The 26,275-nt window shown below is 44.1% G+C and overlaps 1 protein-coding gene across 3 annotated transcripts; it reads left to right on the forward strand.

The window, feature by feature from the left end:
* Nucleotides 1–1,493: 1,493 nt before the first annotated feature.
* On the forward strand, nucleotides 1,494–24,493 carry frmpd1b (FERM and PDZ domain containing 1b). Of its 3 annotated transcripts, none has more exons than XM_030114870.1 (17): nucleotides 1,494–1,573; nucleotides 7,814–7,964; nucleotides 10,090–10,200; nucleotides 11,380–11,552; nucleotides 12,777–12,879; nucleotides 13,532–13,577; nucleotides 13,907–14,011; nucleotides 14,203–14,298; nucleotides 15,891–16,016; nucleotides 16,112–16,231; nucleotides 16,685–16,818; nucleotides 17,891–18,017; nucleotides 18,308–18,400; nucleotides 18,491–18,673; nucleotides 19,028–19,229; nucleotides 19,439–20,410; nucleotides 20,584–24,493. In XM_030114870.1, the coding sequence occupies exons 3-17, from the start codon at nucleotides 10,094–10,096 to the stop codon at nucleotides 23,145–23,147; spliced, it is 5,151 nt and encodes a 1,716-aa protein (XP_029970730.1). In that variant the 5' UTR covers nucleotides 1,494–1,573; nucleotides 7,814–7,964; nucleotides 10,090–10,093; the 3' UTR covers nucleotides 23,148–24,493. The 3 variants fall into 3 exon arrangements, with proteins under 3 accessions (XP_029970730.1, XP_029970746.1, XP_029970738.1); XM_030114886.1 differs by having other exon boundaries at nucleotides 19,028–19,175; XM_030114878.1 differs by lacking the exon at nucleotides 1,494–1,573 and having other exon boundaries at nucleotides 7,571–7,964.
* The last annotated feature ends 1,782 nt before the right edge of the window (nucleotides 24,494–26,275 follow it).

The raw sequence follows: 26,275 nt of genomic DNA on the forward strand, positions 1-26,275 counted from the left end.
ATACCGGGCCAAGGCGCAAAGCACAACAAAAATTAACATCTTAATTTTTACAAAGGGTTAGGACGAAACCTAAGTAACAACGAAATAGATGAGAGATGATTTTTTTTCTAATGTCACGCTGTTTATATTATTTTCTATTGTGCAATCCTTATCATTCTTTCATGTGAGTTTTTGACACAATTTGACAAATTAATTCAAATCACTGTCGTCTTGTGTGCAATGCATATTATCAATATTATTAATGTATATAATATATTACATTATTGATGTTTTCAGCACAATAATAAAATAATCTCCCGTTTCTTATCGCTACAAACATTATCATGTAAGTATGTAAAATATTGTCATGGTATCAAGCACCATGTCTGAATGGTGCTATTTAAAAAAAACCCTGCTTTACCTTGTCTTGTTTTAGACCGTTATTTTTTTTACTGTCCACTTGCTGCTGCAATAATGCAAATTGCCTATTTTTTGACAAATAAGAGATTGTCTTGTCTTATCTTGTATCCTCATTTTTTTTAAATGTATTTTCGCCTTCTATACCAATGAGAAGTTGAAACTTGATAGTTTATGTTAAATGCAGCGGATAATTCATTTTTTTCAAAGTAGTCGAATTATTAGGCTCATTGTTTTTGCCAACGTTTATTGCATTGGATGAGCAAAACTGAATATAAACACATCATCATGTTTTTGTCCATATCATGTTAGATAGAAAGCATTCCTAAATTGTCTCACTAACCTCTAATTACACTTTACTGGCTTTGCAAGATGAATAAAATAAGCGGGTGAAATCATACAATTTTGAGCACGAGAGATTTAACACCAGATTTATTTATTTATTTATTTATTTATTTATTTATTACTACATATTTGTGTAAGGCTCCACTGGGACAATGATGTGGCCCCTGGTGACTCTGTTTATGTTAATTTACTAAGAAAACAAGCTAATTTAGATTCCTCAGAGGAAAGACATGCTAGCAAGACCTGTTTTAAAGGGCTTCTCCTTTGATGAGTCTATTATTAATGAGGGGCACAGAATGGCAAATCATAATAAAGACTGGAAAATGCAAAAGATAAAAGATAAAAAAATGACATTTTTTCCCTTGTATTTCTAAAAATAAAACTCTGAAAAGTGGTAACATAGGATCAAATAAAAACAATAAGAGGTTTAACTCAGTCTGGTTTGGTTGTTTGAGTCTTTCGTGTTTATTTGACTCTTTTTGATGTAAGTGGCTGACCTTGCAGAGGAGGGCCGATGGAGGCAGGGAGGAGAGAGAGCGAAAGAGGAGCAGAGGGAGGGGGTGGGTGGGTTATTTCTGAGCTCAGAGCCGAGGATTAAGCTGAGAGCAGTCCCAGTACGATGACAGCTTCCAGCATACAGCCAAACCCCCCGCTCTCTGCATCCCCACCACCACCATCATCGTCATCATCATCATCGTCACCCTCATTTGGCCGCCGTGGATAAATCTGAGGACCAAATATCGTTTCTTCTCGGCCCCTCCGCGTCGCCGATCAGTCTTGGGGGAGCAGCCCCTCCAGACCCGGTCCGTCCGTCTGCTCCTCACGCCACGAGGTGAGTCTTCTCGTTCTCTCCGCGGTTTATTGTCTGCTGGAGGAGCCGCTCGGCTGGAGGCTCCGCCGGCCACCTTGCGTCCAGCCCGGCCACTCGCCCCCACGTTCTCAGCATCAAAATGAAGAATTTGGACTCATGGCCATATTTACAACGCAAGCGGGGCTACACCCGGGTTCCCGTTTGATGGAGGCGATGGAGAGATTTAAATCCGATTAAGATTATAAAGGAAGCAACAAAAGACTGACCTTTTTTTCTTCTTTGTTTAGCCTGCTGTTCTGAGTGGCGTGGCTGCGACCACTGATAAAAGTTATTCTTTTGTCATTTCAATTAAACATATGGATTATACGTTTAAGGGATTTATGAGCACAGACACGGTGAACGCGCGTAGTTCTCCCAATCCGAGATCATTTGGTAAATAATATATAGGTACCCTGTATTAGACCGCTGCCACATCCCTCCTTGCAGTGGCGCTTCTCGTCTGGACATATTTGTTCCATTCTATTTACAAACACATGTCGGCGGCGCTGCTGGAGAGCCACGCTGTGTGCGCAGTGAAATCTCCGTCACTGACTACGGATTGGAAAAGCACAGACTAAATCCTGACGGATCCGGGGATGCCAGGAGTCTGGGTTGTAAAACGCGCAACGTTATGAATGGGCGTAGGCGACATGTAGTCAGCCTGGGAGAGAGTCGACTCGTCTCCCCCCTCTCTCTCTCTCTCTGTCTCTTTCTCTCTTTTCTCCCCCTCTTCTTCTTTTGCTCGTATCCTCTGGCCAGCATCAGCTCGCCTCTTTTCCCGTGCCGTGCGAGGCGTGACAAGCGCAACACAACTAGACCGGAACAATGCGTTTCGCCGTTCTGGGGCCTTCGTTTAATGCATGACATGATTTAATATGACCGCCGATCGCGGTCCAGACATGTGCGATGCCACGGCGCTGCAACGCTCGGCGTGTCGTCCGAAAACATCCTCATATGCAGGTCCATATGGCGTTTTCCGCGCCGCGTCGTGTCGCGTGGCCTTTATGGATGCACAAGTTGCCGTGCTTTTTGTGCACACTTGGTGTTTATTTTGTGCACGCCGCCTGTGCTGCGGGGCAGCGAGCTGTGACTCAGGGATGTATGCTGGAACATGTGATGGGAGCTGTTGCTCCGAGGTCACTCTGCCAGAGGAGGAAAAGAAAAAAAAAAAAAAAAAAAAAAACGACGGGCAGAACTTGCACATCAGGGAAGACTTGATGCCTGGCTGCATTAGCCTCGATCTGCTGACTGCTCCTGTGCCCCACTTACTGCAGCCAGCCAGCCATTCAGCCAGCCGTCCTCTCCCTCTCCCCTCATCTTTAGTCTTAGCTCCATGTCTCCAGGGCAGACTGTGTTGTTGCTGGGCTGGTGCTTTTTGCTGCTCCTTGACAGATACTCACCCCATCTGCAAATAACAGGGATCCTTTCAAAATGTCTTCAGTTCCTGCTGTGCCTGCTGCCTGAAGATGCTGATTAATCAATTTGGTTCAGCCAGTTAAAAGGTTGCAACTTACGTCAGTGCATTTCAATGGATGCATTTATCATTGGTCGCTCATTTGGCATGAATGCATTTGTTTGTTTTTCAACCTGAATCAGAATACTGAATTCAGAACAAAAATTTGCCATGGCCTTGTTGATATGACAGCCAAGCCTATTTCTGAACAGATAAGCAAACAAACACCTGAAGATACTTTCACCTGAAGATAAGACCTCTTCTGTCCGGTGCTCTAGAATCATCTGTTGAAGGAAATTCTCTCAGACAGCAGAAAGTCGGAGAGATTTCCCAGATTTGCAGCATCCATCATCTTCCAACATCCAGTGGCCTAGTTCAGACATCTCTGTCTGTCTGTGTGTCTCACCGTCACAACCATTGACAGAGATCTCTAACACAATGCAGCGTACTATTAAAAGGCCCATAATTTAATAATGCACAGGGGAACACGAGGTTTCCCAGGTCGCTGATGAAAGGGGGAATGAAATGAGCCGCACATGGTGAGCCCAGTTTTCATAATGCTAATGGAACAGGCAGACAAACCGAACGGCGGAGAGAAGATGTGATTGTGTCTAGAAGAGGGAACGATAGATAACAGTCAAGTCAATTAAACAAATCTACCGAGCGACCGTTGGACAATTCTGTTTTTTCTTTGATGAATTTGTGAAACCGTTAACAGCAACAACAACAAAAAGTCACATATGATTTAGGGTTGCAGTGGCTGGAGCTTACTCAGCTGAGACTGAATGAATGGTCAGGTACATCCTGGGCAGGTTTTCTCTCCAACACAAAAAACACTCAACACACATGAAAACAGACTTGTACCCACCAACAGTAACACATACTAATGACCATTTTAGGGTTAGATTGTGAGAAAAAGCCTAAAGAACTTTAGAGAAAACCCACAGAGGCACAGAAGAGCATGTAAATTCTTTAAGAACTTGAAAACACAAAGGCTTTGACCCAGCATCAAGCTTTTCCTGTCATGAGGGGACACTGTTTACCATAAAACAGGAGAAAAAATTAACATAAACCAAACAGATGAATCATGGTGATAATCATACTGCTGTGCACAACAATATTTTTGGCAATGAGAATTAATAAGCCAAATTTTACAGTTTTTTCTTTTTTTACATCTTGAACATCAGCAGACCCATTGTGCCCTCCAGGAGCTGTGGCTCAGTCTTATGTGGTGCATGCAGAGATATTTTACTGGATAAATAACAGTCTTGACCTAATGGTGGCATTAAAGGGAACGTCTGAGTTAGTTCAACTCATCCATGACAGACCACAAATGTCAGAAAACCAAATATGTGTGGCATCCACCCCATTGTTGTTGAGGTATTTCAGCCTCGTAAGGAGCGGTGCGCTAAAAAACAATAGCGATCATGCAGTCATAATGCCAGTTCGCTTTGAAATACCACAAACCAAAGTTAATAGAAAACATCTGACTGCATGACTGAATCCTCTTTCCTTCTTGAAACAACAACAACAACAACTTTAACAGCAAACAACTTTGATAACTTAAGAAATATTTCTGTAATGATTCATTCGGTTATGTGAGAACATTTCATGTCAATGAGCGCTGATTTATTTCAACAATAAAGATTCAATGAAACGATGAAGCCCAAATCCATTTGATTTTTTAAGACTTTTGGCAAAATCTAATTTATTTAGTTTCCGTCTGTATTTGTGGTTTTGCACAAACCGCGTGTTCCTGAACACAACATGAACAAGATCGACATGGAATAACTGATGAATGAAACAATGACAAGTCTTTGCTGATGGATTTTTTGTCATCGTTTTGACTCTGAAGGTCTCTTAAAAAGTTAAATTTTGGTTGTTAATATAAATGGGGCATTTCAATTTTTTTTAAATACCTTTCTTATTCCATGTTTAATTACTTATTGAATTAAAAAAAGCCTAGTACGTCACTATTAGAATACCGGTTGTCTGTTTTGCTTATTGATTTTCACCTTTACAACTTTGTGTTGCAATGAAAGCTGAAGTGGTTCAGCTGCTTCACATAAACTGAAACCACGCTCACGTCAAATCATCCAGAAAATCACACACAATATTTTTTGCCAAGTATGCCGCTGGACTGAATGTTCCGTGAAGTCTGTGTCCAACTTTATTGGTGTCGGCTGAGCGCAAAAATGAAACGTCGAGTCGCTGAACCGACCGCTGCTGCTGCCTCATGTGGTGCAGCTGTATCCTGTGCGTGTGTGTGTGTGTGTGTGTGTGTGTGTGTGTGTGTGTGTGTGTGTGTGTGTGTGTGTGTGTGTGTGTGTTGGGGGAGCAGATTCTAAAGATGTCAGGCAGCTACTCTTTGCTAAGTAAAAGCTGTTAAATGAGTGAAATAGTCTTCTGGAATCTGATTACTAAATTTGTGACGCTCCACTTGCTTATCATATCAAAGCCTGTGTGTTTGTGTACTGTATGTGTGTGTGTGTGTGTATAGATTTGCGTGTGTGTGCATGCATGAGATTTATCCATGCAAACTGCTCTGCAACCACTAAAGTTTATGACTTATCTAATAATTTGATCCATTAACATGAAATGTAATGCTGAACAGATAACTGGAGGTTGTTTAACGTCCCGTCGCGATGTGAGGCGCTCTGTGTGGCCCTGTCCAGGTGGGCGTGACCTGCCTTGGGCTGGTTTGGCCCAGCACAGCTAATTGGGCTTAAAACTGCTTTCCATTCAGCCGGCCGCACGGGGACTGCCGGTTCAGTGCCACCCCTCAGCCTCCTGAGGAGAGCACTCCCATGAACTGCATGTTCAGACGTTGAATGACTGACTGTTTTCTCAGAGACAGCAAGTCACTGTGCGGGAAAAATTAGAAGAGAAAACGAGAGAGTGAGTGGAAGAAAGAGAGAGAGACAAAGTGGTGAAAAGAAATGAGATTCAAAGACTGGATTGGATTTAGTTTCATTTCCCAGCTGCACCTAAAATAAATATTCTCTGGGTGAAGGGAAGGTTGGTGTAGAGGTGAAGGGAGGTTCAGTGAAAGGCCAGGCCGACTACAAGGCCTTCTGGTGAGCTGTGTGAGCATGTGCGTGTGTGTGTGTGTTCTTGTATGTGTTGTGAGCCAGGTCACTTTGTGACATGGCAGAGGAGGACAGCATTTACAATCCAGTATCGATTCAGAGCCAGAATAGAAGACATCGTCTCCAGCTCTGAGACACTCGGCTGAGCTGGAAAATAAGATATCCAGTTGAAACGAGCAGAGGTAACAATGCCACAGGTCTGTTTATTCAGCCTCTTCTGAACAACATACCGCGTATCAACTCCTCCTGCTTGGTTTTTATTGCTCTCAGATGGAGCAGGAATTCCTCATTGAACACCTTTTATCCCCTCCTCTGTGCCAGCAAGACTCTTTTACCTCTTGCTGTAGATACTTTTGTTCTTTCCTCTGTTCCCCTGCAGCTTTACTCCCTCGTTTCTTCTGCGCTGCCCTCTTCACCCTCTTTAAAATTCTCCCCCTTTTCTTCCCCCCTTCAATATCCTGTTCTTTCTCCCTTTTCTTTGCCTTGACCAATTCTCTTCTCTGTATTCCTTCCCCTTTTCTCAGCCCCTTTACTGCCCCCGCCCCTCTCCCCCCCCTCTCACCCACGCAACCCCCACACGTCTTTCCTGTGTCTCTCCCCCCTCCGTTTGCCCCGCTCTTCTTCTCGCCTGTGTTGGCAGAGTGGCAGAAGGCGGCATTGGGAGGCAGAGCTAGCTGCATTAGCCCCATACATTATTCATGTGCCCTGCAGTCTGTGTGGGTCTAGGTCTTATGCTGGCGTTTTCAGCGGGACACATGGGCCCTGTGAAAGAGCGCTGTGTGTGTGTGCGTGTTTGTGTGTGTGTGGGACACCGGGCCTGATGGAAGAGCTGCACAGATGGGACGATCGCTCCCTTGATTTCTGCTCCCTCTTGTACATGAAAGCCCAAAGGGAGCGAGAGTTTACTTCACCGATCAACATTCAAGTGCAAAAACGTGGTGCTTCCCTCAGACGAGATCAAGGATGTTTATTCAGTGTTGCTACTAATTCAACAGTCGGGCTTTTCACAACAGAGCATTTTCCAAGTCTGTTTCTCCCCCCTAACCCAGATGCTGGCTAGGGTTTCCGCCATATCTGCCCCTCATGCCTGCATGAAAGACTTGTCCTCTTTTGCCATTGGCTAAGATCTGTGTTTGCCTGGCAGCACTTCTCCTGCCACCACATCAGGATTCACGGGCTGTCCTCTTTTGCTTTTAAAGTGCGCCCAGTCAGAACTGTTAACTGAACTGGGTTGTATGAAATTTTAATTCGGACAACCAGACTGGTGAGTGCCGCGTCTCTACATCGCCATGTGCTTTAGATGCTGTGGAGGAGTAGAGAAAGAGGGAAAAGAAGGCAGCAAGAGAGAGAGAGAGTGAGAGAGAGAGAGTGAGAGAGAGAGCCTCTGGGACCAGAGGAGGGGCCTCTTCGGAAAGCCACAACCACATAGCTGGCTTGAACTCACATCTGCGTTGGGCTGATCCTTGTGCGTTCACACTGAAAATATCAACAACTGGAGCATAGCTCACTTTCCCACTGATGGGTTGAAAACTGATGTCATATACAACCTACACATCCTGATCGGGCTTCGTTAACTGGACATTTCACGCTCAATTCTAATTATAAACTTGTTCTGTGGACAGCTGCCGTGTTTAAAGGTTCTGACAGTCCTCCCTGATCGCCTTGTTCCGTTCTGCACAGGTGGCCGCGCCAGATTGGGATTGGCCCTGATGATCACAAGGACCCCTCTCCACTGCTTTTTAGCCAATCCTGGAGGGGCTACAGAGCTGATGTCTCAGAGGACGAGGGGGTATGTCTGTTCTGGAGTCCTGAAGAGGCAAGCTACATCACGGTGAGTCATGCTCTCACAGTCTTTAGTTGGAAATGGAACACGATGCTGCGTGCCGAAAATATCTGGGCAAGGTTTTAGTCCCTGCAAGTGTGGGTTTGATTTGATTTCCCAGTGAAAAGTCTTATACAACAAATCCTTTTCTGCCATTTTTAGAAGTGGAACACTGGCAAATAATGCACATTAAAATATCTCTTTGTAGAAAAGTACACACACTCAGCATAATACGTTTGCCCTTGCACCTACCTAACTACCTACTCTGGGAAGAAAGTAAAGACAGTAAAGCCCTTGCTCCAGTGCTTCGAGTGTGCATCCTATAGAAGAAATGACTGGCGGCTGCTGTCCTCAGAGACTGTCATTGGAGATGACTACCTGACTCGACAAGGACAGCGAAGGTGAGGCGGTCGCAGAGAGCGAGAGAAAATTAAAGACAGAAGCGATAGAGACTCAGCAGCGGCTGTCGCACTTTTGAAACATCTACATATCTCCAAACATACTAAGCATTTACCACAACATGTTAATTCCAGCATTTAAAGTCCAAACATGTTAATGAAACAGAATGCAGTGTTTGTTTTTATGTCTCTGAATAATCAAGCGGGGGCAGATGTGTCAATAATGACGATTGGTTCCTCTTTGCATCTGTCCACTACCTAGTCTCAGTCAGCCCTGTTCATCCACGTCAATCTGTTTCAATCCGGATAAGCAGGAGGTGCTAAAGTGACACCCTGACAAGTGCAGCCCGTGCAGAACGGAGGTCTGTAATCCTCTTAAAGGACAGACCCACTCTGCAGAGTTCTCTCCCACCAAGGGAGGTCAGTCAGCAGTGGCCCGCGGCCGGAGATTGCTTCATCTGACTGAGCTGAAGCTCGACTGATGCTGATTGTTTCTTGTGAAAGAGTTTATTTAGTATCTCTTCAAATCAAGGGTGGGCAGTTAATTTTGCCAGAGGGAGCAACGTGACAAATGACGACGAACAGCGGAGCAACAAATTCTATGTTTCTGTTTCTGCGCTGCATCAGTCATATTCATATATGAATATATTGAACTGGTAACAGTGATGAAAATTAAAAATTTTCAATCTAATCTTTATGTGATTGATAATTTTCAGTTGATAATGACAGTGAAAGGGTCACATGTAGCCCACATAACACCCAGGTCTGCTCTAAAACGCAAGTTTACACTCAGCCAGACTTCTTAAGCTCCTCTATTGATCGTAGTGCGGTGCATCTTATTTCCAAATGAGTCAGAATCTGAGGTACAGAAAGGTAATTGCATTGTAATGACTCAACCTTTCCCGTGTATCGGACAAGGCCATGTTTCTGAAATGCTAAAACAAGTGTGGCGCGCAGCCAGAAAACTGTTTCTTCTAAGCTCTTAACAAAAGTCTTGGCTTGCGAAAGTTTGAGCCATATTTCAGGGAGCTGATCAAACTGAGCTCTTGGCTCAGTTTCTCCGTGCCTAGGTATGGATTATTAGGTTTCAGGGCCGCATTCATCATCGTTAGCTGTATTGATCAGGTTGGATTGCTGCCCCCTCCTTGTCAGTTCGTCTCCCTCGTGGGGTCCAGTAGATCTACAAATGGCTCAAATGCAGGTTAACAAAAAGCTGCAAAGGCATTTGAAACATAAGAACCTGATAATATGGCTTCTGCCCACCTCTCTTCTGTTTGAAGAGCAAAGATTCACAGCAGCAGAGTTGGAGTGAGCGTGCAGACTGTGACGCACTGATGGGAGATTTTTTTTCTTGTGTGTGTTTTGCCATTGTGTGATCATGATGTCGGGTTATTCCGTGATAAAAATCAGGTCATTTCTGCATGTATTACTCATCCTGACTATACTCCACCCGTTTCTCTCCCAGCTTCTCTTGCTCTGTGTTCACAAACCTTATTATTCATTGCATTCAAGGCGAGCTGCGTGTGCTGCATACAAAAAACAGAGCAGCCGAACCAAAATTTAGGTGGAGCTCAATTCTGGCATTGATTACACAGTCCAAAAGACAGAACTGGACTTTAAACAGTTCCCTTTTTTATTTTCTTCATTTTTTGTCCCTCTACTTTCTTTTCTTTGTATGCTTTGCATTCAGCACTACACTCTGTCAGGACTTTCCATCTGTCTCTTTGTTGCCGTAGATAAATGGAGGAGAAGGAGCGATGTAGGAGCAGGTCTCCGGCTCGGAGGGCCAGTCGGGTTCAGCAGGTGGTGGGAACAATAATACGACGCACTCGAGAGTCGCTCAGCAGGTACAGAATGAAAACAAGTTCAAACTGAGGAGCCAGATGTGTTGTCAGAGTCGGTACTTACACTTCTGGGGTGACTACATGATTCAGAAATGGACCGGTTACATTCTGATGGGAGGAACTAATCCTGTCGTTGGGTTGGATTTTAGTAAACAAATCAAGCACATTTTTATTTGTTTTTCAGAGTTAAATCATTGCAAAAATATGAAATGAGATACAACAAGACACTCAACTTAAATTACTTTTTTAATCTTGTGCAATACAGGCACTTCTCAGAACTCCTCCGCACACCCACCCAGAAAGACACATAACACATGGTTGGATTCATATTCAAACCAGGGCTGTCCCTCTCACACACACACACACACACACACACACACACACACACACACACACACACACACGCACAAACACACCCCAGAGTGAACCACAAATATGCTTTTAAGAACCCTTCACCCCCTTGTCCTCCGCTGAGTGGTTTCTCAGTCTCGGCTGAGCCCAGTGAGCTGGCTCTCCGCTGTTCCTGGGAAAGGTCTCAGCGTGTTGTGACCAACTGACCAGGACAGCTCGCCCCAGGGAACACGACAGCAACATTCAAACGCAGCGCAAGCACCGACAGCGTGTTTCTGGCAATTTGTAAGATTAAGAAAACCTAACATAGAGTTATGTCACAGGGGCTTTTTTTTTTTTCATTAAAAAAATAAGATTAATTGAAAAATAAGATTGAACTAGACCAAACATACATAACAGGGAAACTTGATCATGGGCGAAAGAGGTGATTTTAATGTAACATCATCGACAAAAGAGAACCAGCTGAAAGCGTACCAGATAACACTGATGGCAGTCAGACTCAGAGCACCGACACTGTGGCGTATTTCCTTTCATTTATTTAAGAGGAGCAATGTTTGACGCTCTCAGCTCAAAGAACAGGAAAGCCTTACAAATGTCTTCATCTTGCTCTTGCAGCGTTCGCACAACCCAGAGCCTGTACATTTATTCTTATGTGATAAAAGAGTCTACACTTCTTTTTTTTTTCACCTTTTCCTCCTATTTCCTTCAGAAATTAAGTATATGTGCACTTTTGACCGCTTCTTAACTTTCATCCACTGGATTGATGACCTCTTGAGTACCTCTTGATGAATGTCGTGTAGATAACCTGCCGCCCTGTCTGAACCCCCTCAGGGAGCGGCTGCTGGGCGATGGGAGGTCGCAGCGCTCCAACAGTTTGTCCAATCAGAACTTCCAGGCCAAGCTGACGCTGCAGATCACCAGGGACCCGGTCCTGGACCGCAGCACTGGACATGGCTTCGCCCTCACTAGAAACGCACCCCTGCTGGTCAGGGACGTCGCCCCAGGTACAGGGGAGGGTGTCTGGGTTACTTTGTGTGTGTGTGTTTGTGTGATGTGTTTGTTTATGTGGATGACAGCGATTACTTTTCCTGCTTCCTCACCAAACGGCCACCAGCGCACCCGCCTACAGCGAGTCAGATTTACGCTCCCTCCCTTACACGGACGCACACACGCACAGACACACGCACAGGGACTCTCTCCTGGCATTCGGCTTACAGGGCTTGCTGCCAGAGAAGCCACGGAAACAACAGAGCCACCTGCTCATCCTTTCTAAATTCAATCACTTTTCATTTAGGCAACTTTGATAGGGGGATTGAAAGAGTGAAAGAGATAGACAAGGGGGGCGGGGAAGAGAGATGCTGATCCATTACTTTTGCATCTGGCCTGTAAAATAAGCTGATAAATGCCCATAGGAGCACTCCACCCTGCCACCAAACACTGCAATCGCTATCTGTTGCCAGAAAAAGCGAGAGAGCGAGAGAGAAAGAGCGAGGTGATAACACAAGACACGATTTAATAGAGAGAAGGTGCCAGCAGGCAAGCCAAGAGGGAGGTCGGCAACAAGCAAAGTGCAAATATAGTCACAGAGAGCAGAAATAATGAGTACGAAAGTGTGCGTTGGTGCAGGGAGGAGGGAACGGTGGGTGACGTGAGAGGTGCTAATGGAAAAGAGGTGACTGTTCGAGGAAAGTGGTGAACGAGGAAGAAGATAAAAAAAAAAAAAGAAGAAAAGATCAGGCTGTTGACAAAGCAGTGATGAAGGCTTGATATCAGGGTGTGTGAGTGCAGCATGCCATCAGCTGGTCACAAATCAGGGGCAGACAGAGCTTCGCCAGGCAGGGTGGGTGCATGAGAGCTAATGCGCACGGGCGTGCGTGTTCACGAAACCCGTACACTTAGTATATTTGTGGGTGTGTGTGCTGGAGTAAGCTGAAACTGCTGTTCCTAAGTCCTCCTCTCTTGCCTGAAGACGGATGAGTATAAATAACTGGAGAAAGCAGAAGGGAACCGAGCTGGAAGAGACCCAGAATAACTGTAACCCCTCATATCCTGGAGAGCTCAGCTGAACACTGTGGAGTCAGCCGCGTTGGACAAGCATATATGTCATCATCCTATTTATGTGTGTGTGTGTGTGTGTGTGTATAAAGCCTCTGTTATCCTCATGTGTTTTGTTTCATGCAAGCGTTCCGCTTTTCACTGCATGAATATGCGTCTGTGTCTGTTTGTAGGGAGTCCTGCAGACGGGATACTGTACCCAGGGGATCAGGTCCTGCAGATTAACGAAGTGGTGCTGGAGGATCTGAGTGCGGAGCAGGTGGAAAATGTCTTAAGGTGAGAAAATATTTGTCTTTTCGTGTGTCTCTAGAGTTCTAAGACCATTGAAAAACCAACTGTATCACTACTAATTGTGGGTGTAGTCTTCCAGTGATTGAATGTGCCGTCCAAGTTGTTTCCTTTTGTGCATATTTAAGAAGGTTTGCTCAATTTCTTTGTCTCTGTGGGGCAATATGCGGTATGTGGGGATTTCTCTGTTGGTTGCGCCAAAAGTGGTTGCACTTGTGTTGTTCTATCTACCTGATGCTGCCAGAATGTTGGATTTATGATTGTTTGTTTGTTAAGATGTAGTTTTTATAGCTGATGTTACAAGTGGGTGTTAATTATAGTTATTTTGAAGATGTGACACTGTATTTTATTGGTTTATTGGATATAAATGAATGGAAAGGAACCACAAAGATAGTTTATTTGTGTGTGAACATGTGTTTCTTTGTGTTTGTGTATCTGTGTGTGTGTGTGTGTGTGTGTGTGTGTGTGTGTGTGTGTGTGTGTGTGTAAAAGGCTTAACAAGTGAGGGACAAAGGTCAGAGCAGAAAGTCCTTACTTGACAGCTGGACAGGGAGATGATGACCTGTGCTTGTGTTTGCCAAAAATGTGATTTTTTTTTTTTCTTCCTCCGCACCCGTATCCTCCCCATCCACCCATCCAGGGACTTGGAGGATTGCATCAATGTGACCATCCTGCGGCACATGACAGTGAGTACAAAGACGGCTCTGATGCCTCTGTCTCAACACTCACATTCACATTTACAGTCATGACTATTCCTCATTGAAGCACTCTGTGTAAAAGCAAGTGACTTTCAACTCGTGTCTTCTGACAGAAATAATTTGATTTTTGCATATTTTTTTAACTTTAAGATTGTAAATGTATGTTTGTGTTGCGGCTGTTTGTCTTGTTTTCAGATTTGATAGAGTCACTCTCTGGTTTGCTCTGTGTGTCTGATTTCCTGTCCTGCGTATTGTACTATGAATACAGTAAAATGTAACACTGTGTGTGTGCGTGTGTGTGTGTGTGTGTGTTGCAGAATCCCAAGTCGTCCATTATGTCAGCAGAGAAGAGAGCTCGACTGAGGAGTAATCCAGTTAAAGTGCGCTTTGCAGAGGAGGTGGTGGTCAATGGGCACACTCAGGTACAAAGAAAGAAGTGGATCTGACACAGAGCGAGCAGGCTGCTCCGCGCTGCCGATGAATAACTCTCATTCCTGTGTCTGTCACAGCCTCAAATATTCTGTATTTAGTGCCAGGCAGTTGTTTTGCAGTTTATCTTCACTTGCTTGGTATTGATTTCTCTCTAACAACATCACTCTCTTATCTTTTCCAGGGAAACTCTCTTCTCTTCTTGCCCAACGTCCTGAAGGTCTATTTAGAGAACGGACAGACTAAGGCCTTCAAGTTTGACAATACCACCACGGTCAAGGTGCGTTAGACAGGATTTCTTTAGTATTTTGAAAAAAATCAGCACGACCGAGCCTCTCAGGCTGTGTATTATGCACACAGTGGTCTAATATAGATACGCTGAAATAGCTACAGTATTTGTTCACCTTGAATCTTGAATAGAAAATTGATAGTTGGACAATGCATATGGTGACTCACCGGCCCCAGAAATAGCTGCATCATTCATGTGTGGTTGAAATATTTTCCCATATCGACATGCTTCATGATAGCCAATGAGAGGAAACTTCCCAGTCCATTCCTTATTGGACATCAAGATGAAAATACAAGCAGCTCATTTAACCAGAGTCACTCAGAAAGTGTATCTGCACAGCGACATACAGTGAGATAATTGTCCTCAGAAGACTCTCTGTCACCCCATCACAAGACTGAACCTCAGCTCCAGTCACGAAAAGCCTCCCAGAACATGTGGGTGTATTTTTGCAATTAGACTCACCACAGGTTATAGCATTATTACCCCCAAGGGCCTAAAGTGTGTGTAGGCTGTACATACTGTAGCTTTGCTGAGCAGTGACATAACATCAATATCCTTTCATTGTTCATGGAGGAAGAAGCTGTGCATGTTTGAAAATAAGAAAACAATAATATAATTACATGTAATAAAAACGCTACAATCCACAGACACTGATTATTTAATTATATACAATCAAATTCTGTTTTTGTTCTAACTGCATTCTTCTTTTGTTCTGGATCAATTATTCCAGTATATTTTTTAACCTGTGAGACAGTTCCTGAAAGACTGCAGAAAAACAGTTTGCTCAACAATCATTTGCATGTAACTTTGTAAAAAATCATTTGTTGACAGAGATAGCATATTTCGTTTATATCTATTATTGGATTATTTGCAATGTCTGCTAAATTTCCAAATTAACTTGACCAATCACAGTCAGGAGGATTGAATGCACATATTGTATTTAGCCTCCTCAGTAGAAGATTTACCTGCAGATCAGGGCCGGCGATTAGGCGGGGCATCCGGGGCACTTGCCCAGGGCGCCGAGCCATAGGGGGCGCTTGATGAGGCCGTGAGGCGCACCGCCCAGGGTGCGCCGCTGTGACGGCCGTTTGAGCAGCGCACTGCCTGGTTCGTTCGCTTGCGCCCCTCGACAACGATTGGCTTGCCCGGGGTGCCTGAGAAGCCCGCGCCGGCCCTGCTGCAGATGGATATCTTTATCTTTTCACTGCAAACTTTTACCCCCTGCTGCCATTTGTTGACACTGATGCACAAATTATTTAACAGCACAAAAATGACATCAGTATCAACATTCAAATAAAGTGAATATTTTCCTGAATATTTACACATGACACATTTTGAGTGTTTACTGTGAAAATGCAGAGATAATGCGCAACTTTATTGTTTTTTGCCGTATATTTAAACACACATAAATACAGCAGGAGTTGGGGCCAGCAGTGAAAAGATCATCAGTTACAACTCCCACTGCCATTCGGCCTGGTTTTATATTTTAGCCAATTGGAGGCTGAGATGAGGAAACAGATTAGCCTCTGGAGTGAAACCAGTTTGTATAAACGGTGTCAGCTGTTGGTTTTTCATCATTCCAGGACATTGTTCTGACGCTGAAGGATAAACTGTCCATCCGGGCCATCGAGTACTTTGCCCTGGTGCTGGAGCAACAGTACAGCATCACCAAACTCCTGCTGCTGCATGAAGACGAGCTCATACAGCGGGTAAAAGACTCACTCCGAGTTCCTGTCATGTTGTGAGACATACACAGTGGAAAAAATATTCATAATTAGGTCTTCATGTGTTTCCCCTCTACTAGGTGGTGCAGAAAAAAGACTCCCACGATTATAGGTGTTTGTTCAGGGTTTGCTTCATCCCCAGAGATCCTGTGGACATGCTGCAGGACGACCCCTCTGCCTTTGAGTATCTGTTTTTACAGGTCAGAAAAACGAATTCTTTCGTTCGAGTAATCATCCTATTTTCTTTCCCAGACACAGACCTTTTTTGTCTCGTGATATAGTTTATTTGTTGAAATTCTGTAAGATGCCACTGAGATGGTTTTCTAAGCCCACAAGTAACTGCCTCTTTTTTTTCTCTCCTATATTAGTTTTTGTGTTATTAGTAGAAGACTATTGAATCCCATCTATTTCTTTATTTTAATATGTCTTTAAGACATTCTTGTAACCTTGCTGAAGCCACATGTTTTCCTTGCAGGGTGGGAGTAACTCTTTTGTCACCTCGCTGTGACGCTCAGAAGCTGTGTGTTTTGCAATGCATGATATAAAATGAATAGTAGATTGTGCAATTTCAGAATGTTTGGTGTTACTTTCACTGCAACGTGCATCCGCCCGTGATGACTGCAGTCTTTGACACTGGCTGCGTCTGTTTGCAGAGTGTTGGAGATGTGCTGCAGGAGCGTTTCGCTGTCGAGATGAAGTGCAACACTGCGCTCCGCCTGGCTGCCTTGCACATGCACGAGAGACTAGACAGTTGTGGACAAACGAGAGCCTCGGTCAAAAGCATTACGTGAGTCATATGGATGCATGTCTGAGCCACTTCAGGGTCACTGCTGACCTGCCATAACCCTCTTTTTTATTGTGTGTGATGTGGTGTGCTGATGTGTGAGCGCAGGACTGTTCTGCTGCTGGAAATATTGCAGTGTGTCTGAGATGGGATAGCACACTAAATATCTTATAAAATGATGCGACGGAAAGTGTTTTATGTTTGTGCACGGCAGTGTGCGTTAGTCACATTGGCTAGTTGAGAAGGTGTCAAACACATCAGCCTTAACCCGCATATGTGCAACTGTGAGCACGTTTATAAAGCCCCACTGCAAACAGCAAAAACACACGAAAAAATCTTATCGAGTGGCTGTTTATTTACTCATTTACTTCATAAAACAATCTTCAATTTTATTTCTCCCCCAGAGAAATTCTGTGCCAGTCAGCAGCATTTTAAAATGAAACCAGAAAAAAAAAAAAAACAGGAATGCTTCACAATACTTGACCGGAGTAACTAGAGAAACCAGGATTGAAAAAAAGGGAGATCCTCATTATGAATTGAGCATTAACCACTTTACCGCTGTGCCGCCTTCACTTTTTATTAGATTTTTTTGACTAAAATTACATTCATTTAAAGTTTTTTTTTTTTTTTTTTTTTTTTTTTTTTTTGATTAATCAGATGTGACTGTTCACACTGACACACCGTAACAACAAAGCAAGGTAGAAAATCCAGTTGTAGCCTCGCCTTCAACTGTGTTTGCAGAATGTCAGGAAAATATGGGAGTTTAAGCTTTAGTGAGCCGTTTGAATGATTTGCACAAAGCCTCAGAAACTGGTCATTTGTTCTTCGAAGGGCCAAGCCCTTTTGCAGAATGACTGACGAGATCTGTGGAGTACAGAGTGTTGAGCTTGTCTTTACCAGGATTATCTACTTTTCTCAGTGTGTTATGTTTGACAAATTTAGCATATTTCTACTTCTATTTACCAATTATATACCAATGAATTTGATTTTAATTTAGCTTGACTCTTCTTTCCTATTGTGGGGCATTGTTGATTTTTTTCTGATTTGCCTCCCTCTGTTTGTGTCATGTTGACAGGAAAGAGTTCGGCTTGGACAGCTTCATCTCTCCGACACTGCTGGGCAACATGCGAGAGAAGGACCTAAGAAAAGCCATCAGCTATCACCTTAAAAAAATCCAGTCCCTGTTAGAGCCACGCCAAAAGGTACATTCACATTGATGAATGAGTGGAAGAAAGCTTCGACAGGAGTTAGTATTGTGATATTTTGTTGTAATTTGGGGCACATTCCAGCTGAATGGCAATGACTGCAGATCTCTTTTTAGCTTTGAAGTGCTATTTTGAATGTAGTGTGAAAGATAGGTGTCAGGTGGGATGCTAATTGATAAAGGAGTAGGGGGTCTGGGGTTTGGCTTCTGGGGAGCTATTGCCTAACATCTCGTCTGGCTTTCAGTCTGTCTGTCCTGTTCTGACTGTCTCGTGCTGTGGTGTTATAGGTGATATCTGCGAGTCAGGCTCGGTTGGCCTACCTCACTCAGCTGGGAGAACTCATTTCTTACGGGGGGCGGTCCTATACAGCGACAATGATGGTAAGGTTTTGGGGCCTTTTGTCATCAGGTGGGGCCGTTTTCTCAAAGCATTGACTTTTCAAAACGCTTGAATTTGTTGTTTTAATTCAGCTTCAAGACAGAGAAGTGTTGGTCAGCTTACTGGTCGGAGCCAAGTATGGGATGAGCCAAGTCATTAACCACAAGCTCAACGTGATCTCAACGTTGGTTGAATTCAGCAGCATCAGCCGAGTGGAGTTGCTTACGGAGTCGGACAAAGTCAGCCTACTCCGCATCTCACTGCACGATATGAAGGTATTGAAGAAATGCCACGCAAATATACAAATACAAACTGTTATTCAGTGAGATACTAGAGTGCATTATTCACATGAAGACAGACACTGACACAGATACATAAAATGGATGTTCACTCACTATACTCACTATATTAGCACCAAGGTTCATTCAAGAGTTAATATAGGTCAGGCGAGCTCCCCCATCACACATACAACAGGATGTAGCCTCAGGGGAGTGTGGTGACTATATGATGCTAATTCACTGACTCAAAGGTGACTGTCTCTCCCTCCTTCTCCCACTCCATTGCCTTTTCCACTTTTACCCTGAAACCACTACTGCTTTACCTTATCTGCGATGCCCTCCCCCTTTCAGCCATTTGCCTTACTGATGGACTCTCTGGCAGCCAAAGACTTAGGGTGTCTGCTGGGAGGCTACTGCAAACTCATGGTGGATCCCAGTGTTAATGTCTTCCGTCTGGGGCGCCCAAAAGTGAGGGTGCACCGGATACCTGCTGAAGAAGGTGTGTGTGGGAAGTTCGCCGTAATAGAGGGCGTGTGCTATGAATCCCTATCAAGTGAGCAAAACTGTTTCACTTTAAACAATCACTTTCTGGCTTTGGCCTTTTGATAGACATTTTTCCCATCACATGTATGTCACCAGCCAGTACGGGTACGGATAAAATAAAGACTGTCATACGATTCAACCATCATCAAACATTTTTTTGTCCAAATACATTCTCTAAAATGACAGCCTGGTAATTATCTGTCTTGCTGTTGTTGTTAGGTTATGTGTCTCGCTGCTGCAGTGACTCAGATGACTCAACAGATGAGGATGACCCAATGGATTCCCAGAGTTTCAAATGCCCGGACCCAGCAAGTCAGGACTGGGAAGAAAGGAGGAGGGAGGAGGAGGAAAAAAGGAGAGAGGAAGAGAGGCAAGAGAGAGAGGAGCACAAAGGCAAACAGGAAGTGAAAATAATAGTGACAACAGAAGGTAAGGAAAATGAGAGTGAAGAGGAAGGAGGTGCAACAGGAAGTGGACTGCATAAATTCAGTGTCGTGGATGAAGAAATGAACCGGGGGACCACCTGGTACCACACTGACCCACGGGTCACAAGTAGCTTTTCCAGCTTGTCCAGTGGTTCCCTGAGTGCTGCGCTGGAGGAGAGCAGCACTGCAGCCAAAGCCACATCTCACCTAGATGTTCTCCGTGGACTACGCACAGGCGAAGATCTTCTGAGCCTGGACGTACACCAGCCCTACCTCCTGGAGCCAAAACGGCACCAAGGTCCCTTGCGACCCACCAACCTCAATTACCGAGGCAATGACAACTCATGCCTTTGCTTTGCTGATCTCTCTAAGTCTGATTTCCTTCCGAGTCCACCGGGGGCTACGAGCGATGACGATGATGATGATGAGGAGGAGGATGAAGACCACGGAATGAAACAGCTCAGGCGTATCTCTAAAATCCCTAGTTCCAGGGATTTGAGAATGATTGACACCATACCCTTTCAGAGATCGCCAATTAAGAAGAAGAAGAAGATACCTCCCAAAGTCCCAGTAAGGACAAGTTCAATTCCTGGAAGCAAAACAGGACAGTCAGAGCAACGCTTGTCGAAGGATGAAGAGAGTCTATATCTGACACCGTCACCCAACCCCAAACCTGCTCTTTTGATGAAAGACAATATCTCAGAGTCTGAGGATGAATTTTTTGATGCACAGGAAAGATTTACTCCACCAGTTCCTGATCTATCAGGTGTGTTTACAGCAGGTTTGATGTAACTTTATAGATGGACATTTTCTTTGATAAAGTTTCATTGTCCTTGGTAGCATGATTGTTTTTTTAATGAGGCGTGTAGATTAGTATTGGGCTACTAATGCATTTCTCAGTATGTTCTTCACTTACGTTTTTATCTCTGTTTCCCACAGATGCTGAGCTGGCAGACCGACGGAATGCCAATCGTTTGAGTGGGACCTGGAATGGACTTCCAGCTGGACCAGGAAAAGAGCCGTCATCACCTAATGCCAATAAAGCCAAATCCTGCAAAATGAAGAAGGAAGTGGAGACGCTTAAAGCCCCTCAAAATCAGCTCGTCAGCAAACAATCCAGTCCTCCAAAGCCATCTCAGAAACCTGAAGTCAAAGTTAAACCGCCACTGGCACCTAAGCCCCAGCTGCCTCCAAAACCACAGATCATCCCGACCAAATCGCCCCAGCATGGAAGATCGTATGCTCAGTGCAATGGTGACGCTTCTGGTCGTTTATCTTCTGAACTCCTTGAAATGGAGCCAGACACTATGGAATTCAAGTCTGTCACATCAGGTGGATTGCCTCTGTCGCCAGCCCTGATTACAGCAGTGAGGTGTAGCAAACAGCCACCACCAGTCGCAACACCACAAGCAGAAGAAAAAACCAAAAGGCAAGAAAGCAGCCCAAAACGTAGTAAAGACTTGGTATGTGAGAACGGTGGGCATGTTATTCCCAAAGACAAATCATACATTCCTGATGAAAAGGCAACATCTAGAGTTGGAGGGAGAAACGACACTGAGCAGCCAGCAAAAAAGCCACTTAATCTACCTTCTATCACACGTTCTAATTCAGGCACTAAGCTTGCTGCTCCTCCTCCAGTGCCTCCAAAACCCAATTCTTCCATCAATCTTCACCCCTTATCAATACCTGCGAGCTCTCCTGTCTCCCCTACAGATCCAAGCAAAGGGGTCTTCAAGGATTCTGTCAGTCCACCAAATGGAATCCATCCTTGGACCAGCCGTAATGGCAGCATCCAGTCAGGACCTAGAAGGGTCTCTCTGAGCCATGAGAGCCTATCACCCAAAAACACAGACGCACCGCTCACTCTTACCACTTCCCTCACCTCAACCAATTCCAAAGGTGTTGGGGGTCTTGAAAGTAGAGAATCCGAAAGATCAGGTTCAGGATCTGACCTGAGAACCAGCTCCTCCAGTTTGGGAGGCCGACTCCCAGCTTCTGCCCTGAGAGGCAAGATCCAGGCTCTGCCTTGGTACATGACACGCTCCCAAGAAATTCTTGGAACTCTTGACTATCCCTCCACCAGCTCCATCAATGGAGACACATCTGGGTTTGGCTCTGGTCTGTCTGTTGCCAGTGGTTTGTCAGACCTAAACAAAACCCCTGTCAAGGAAAAGGAAACTATCATCTCAAAGTCAGGAAGTAAAGGGAACATTTTAGAGGATGGAGCTGAGGTTGTCATAGCAACAATTAAAGAGGCCCAGGAAGTGACCTCGAATATGAAAAAGGCCAATGGGACTAATGGCTCACACCCTAATCTCAGTTTTAGAGAAAATAGCATCCACAGTGGGAGTGTTTCATCGGAGCAGCCCCAGTCACGGCCTCATTCGGCAGTCGGATTGGGAGGTGTGACTAACATGCAAATTGGAGGTGACTCACCAACCTCCTCACTAGCAGATGGTACTCCTCCACAACAACACCGTGAGGCTTGTGGTTGTCGCACTGTTTATGCCAATTGTTTCAGCGGAGATACTGAAGATGGTGTTAGCTTTGATGAAGAGCTCACTGTTTATGAGTTCTCCCGTCGAATACGCCCCAAACCTGCCCGGCCAACTCCCGTTGTCCCTTCTCCAACGACGCCCTCTCCAAAACCCAATATCCTGTCACTGCTTCGGGACAATCCTCGCCCCCTGTCTACTTTCTCCACCGCCTCCTCTGAGCTTAGTCCGCTAGTTTCACAACCAGCTTCACCCACAACTTCACTTGGGGGTAATCTTCGTCCATTTACTAACAAGAATTACGGTGGGCTGAAAGGGGGCTTTGCTTCTCTGCGTCAAGATATCGACCAGCTTCTTCTGGTCTTGGAGAGAGGAGCCCAAGCAGAACAAGCAGATCTAAAGCAGGATAGCACAGGCATAACCAATGGGCCTGATCTCAATCACAATGGAACTGCAGACAGTTGTACTCCAGCACAAAACCTAATGTGTATGGGGACTACCACCACCATGACAGAGGCAGAAAGGAGTCTTCTCCAGGCAGAGGCGCGACGATTGGCGTCTGGATGTCAGCGGGCCACACGTGTCGGGTGGGCACCCGATGAAGCCCTCTGTTCACTGTCTAACAGTTTCAGTGCCCTGGTTCAGCTGTCAGCAGCCTGCCTGCGAACAAACACCTGCGCTGGTTGCGAGGCTTGCCATAAGCCAAGTCTGGTAAACAGAGATGAGGACAATGACAGTCAGGAGGCCATGGACAAGATAAAAGAGATAGTGGGTCTTTACCGGGAGTTTGTTGGAGCAGTTGAGACAGCTGGAACTGGTGCTAGTGTCGGGGGTAAGAGTGTGAGCTTCACTGGGTCTGTACAGGGTCAAGGCGAAACTGATGGGGTAAGGCTCCTGGCCAAACGCTGCACTGTGCTCATATCCTCTGTATTCGCACTCACACAACTCTTCCGGACACGTACACTAGACCCCTCGGATGCTCCTGGCCAAGTACCTCTCAACTTTTGACCTGTGAACTTTAAGCCACTGATAAAGACACTGACTCTCATGGTGAGACAAGGGGAAACAGCACAGAGCTAGCTGGTGTGTAACTCCTGTGTTCTTGTACAGTAAGTGCCATGCACACCACAGCACACACACAAACAGACACACACATTACATTACAGTCATTGACACGAAACACATACAACGAAGTGATGAAAGACTTTGGTTGCGCTGTTTCTCTTGGGACGCATATGGACTATGCATTTGTACATATGAATTTTATAATTATCTTATAACTATCTTATTTTATGATACAATATGTGTATGTAAGGATGAATTACTCATGTACTGTATGTATTTATGTATTTATTTTTACAATATTTGCACCATGATCTGTGATGTGCAGGTCACTGGTGAAAAAAAAAAAAAAACAACCTATGGATGCCACTGGAAATCCTATTTACCCTTGTTGTTGAAACAGTATTATGTTAACTTTTGCTGCTTTTAAGATTTCTCCACTTCACAAGGTGTAATCTGTAAATTGTCATTTTTCAAGTTTAATATTATGGTATGTTTACTGATAAAATACAGAAAATATACTTTAGCACATTTGGAAAATACTTACCTGATTTGTTTTCAATGTGCAGGTTTTGCACCTTTTTAATAATTTACTTTTTCAACATTACAGGTAAATATAATGGGATACAAATCTGTACCATTACACAGCAGGGAGAGCACTTTGACTGTTACAGATTGCACCTTTTTATGAGACACATACCTTTTGTGTAAAGTGTTTTTCTACCCACGTCCATGTTTAACCTGATTTTGAGTGAATGCTTCTTGGAATACCATTACCCACATGTATGCAGTATTGTAACATTATTCTAGTTTTCATCCAAAGGACACAACATATATATTTCCTGGGAATGCGTGGAGGTGGCCCGGGCAGCAAAACAAGGGACCTGATTATTTATGTAGTGAAAAATGTTTTCAACTCGGCACAACGGTGACTGTTATAAACTCTTTTCAGATGTAGCAAAGATCCAAAGTCTTAAAACACTGAGCCACAACTGCTCCCTGCTATGGTTACCATTTTATTGACGCCATACTGACTGAGGGATGGAATGACTGCTGTGCGCTGGGGTCGAGCTGTTGATATAAATTGATATATCTGTGTCCTACTCTGACCTTACCTTAGTTTATGGCTATGCAAACATAAACTTCCCAACCCCCGTCCACACACACACTGTATGTTTTTTGTGCTAACATCAGAAACAACTATAGCTGCATTATGTTTGATTGAATATAATGGATGCTTTCTTTGTTTGGAATGTTGGTTTTTTGTCTTGTTTCGAGAAAAAAAAAAGAAGAAATCCTTCAGCATTATGGACTGCAACGTTCTGCAAAGTTGCATGGCATTAGCATTTGTCAATATAATGATTCCCGTCTATACTGATGTCTGTGAATTGTCAGTAAAAGGATTACATTGCTTGATCAGTTTGCTGATGTACAGTGTTTACTAATCAGCTCCTCCATGTCACATGATACCAGCTCAGTTGATGAACCATCCGATTTGAAGGACCTGCTTGAGCCTCCTATGACAACAGGGACGGTAATTAAGCCACATCAGACTGCAGTTACTTAGACAAATAAGGTAATGGGATGAACTCTTTACACAGACTGCTGAAGCGCTCAGAGACAGCTGATGGAGGTAAAGCAGTATAAACCATCTTCCAAATTGAAAAGAAAAATGTTGTCTTGGTGACTTTGATAAAAGAAATAAAAGAAGACCTCACGGCTTCCAGTGTCCAGTGGCAGAGTTTCGTCAAGACAGATGTACAATGTCTCAGGAGGGTCTCCAGTTGTTCTTCAAAAAGACTCAAGTGGCAACGAGTCTGTCATTAACTTATTTCTGTGTGGTAAAAAAGTTTATGAACAGCATTTCATCTGCAAATAAAATATTGTGTTTCTACATAAGCAGCCACTTTTCCGTGACCACCTAACAGTTAAGTCGATGTACCAAGAAAAGTATTGTTTGGGAATAAATGACTCACTGACCTTAAATAGTGCTGGTTGTTGGGAGTGTTTCAATTTGTGTCTCAAACTGTTGGTTTTGGGTCAATCCGTGTGCACAGCTCAAATACGCTCTTTTCACTAAAGTCTAGTCTTTTTTTAGGAGATAAAGATTCGACTGAGGCCTTTCATGCCTACTTACCATTGATTTAAATGATTTAAGAACATGTGAACTTAGCTGGTGAGCCTCATTTGAGTTAGTTCAGCTCCATGAAGGCAGTGTTCATCTGGGAATGGAGCACCCAGGCCTACTTTTACCCTCTTTATGGTTCATCTCATTGAGTAATGTGAATGAATTATTCATCCAGAACCAGATAAACTGAGTTAAAGCAACACTTTTACTACTATTATTAAAACAGACTCCTTAAATAATAAATAGGGGAAGTGAAAAATTTATAATGATCACTAAGATGACGGTCAGTGGGACACTTGTTAGGGTGAAAAGAAACAGCTGAAAGACTTTGTAACCACAGTGGCTCAACTCATCCTGATCCAAAGTCCCGATGTCAGATTGTCCTTAATCTGATCATTATCTGCAATCTGACTTCCTGACAGAGTAATCTAGAGAGTGGCACTCTACATTGCCCCTCGCAGACAAGATGTAGACTGACAGCAAGGCTCCTGTTGCCAGAGCCACTTCCATGTTCAAATACTTGAAACACAACGACTAAAGACAGGGATGTTAAACCACAGTGTGCAAGTATTACCTCCATCTTTCTTTATGACCCAGTGTTGAGCCTGTTCAGTAGTGATTTAGTGTGACGGACTAGAAAGAAGGGATTACACGGCATATTTGGGAAAGAGCAGGTTAGACAGATGCGACACAGTTGTGCACGTATGACTCATGTACAGCTGGTCCTCCTCTAGAATTTCTCATTGTCAGAGAACAACCTTAGTCGCATAAGTCAAACATTTCCAAGAGAATGACACCTGACTCATTCGTCCATATAAACACCCATATAAGAGACTCATCCATGTTTTAATGGATTGCTTGTGAACGTTTAATTTTCTGGCAATGATTAGACATTTTCATTATGATGCGGTTACTTGTGCTTCAGGAAAGTGATCGACAGCGTCAT

This window comes from Salarias fasciatus, chromosome 2 (genome assembly GCF_902148845.1).
Source record: "Salarias fasciatus chromosome 2, fSalaFa1.1, whole genome shotgun sequence".
Lineage (NCBI taxonomy): Eukaryota > Metazoa > Chordata > Actinopteri > Blenniiformes > Blenniidae > Salarias > Salarias fasciatus.

Excerpts from the sequence above, each read along its gene's own strand:
- frmpd1b (XM_030114870.1), top strand. The coding sequence starts at position 10,094 with ATGGAGGAGAAGGAGCGATGTAGGAGCAGGTCTCCGGCTCGGAGGGCC. Across the intron at positions 14,012-14,202 it reads TGGTCAATGGGCACACTCAG|GGAAACTCTCTTCTCTTCTT; the intron begins GTACAAAGAAAG and ends TATCTTTTCCAG. Across the intron at positions 14,299-15,890 it reads ACAATACCACCACGGTCAAG|GACATTGTTCTGACGCTGAA; the intron begins GTGCGTTAGACA and ends TCATCATTCCAG.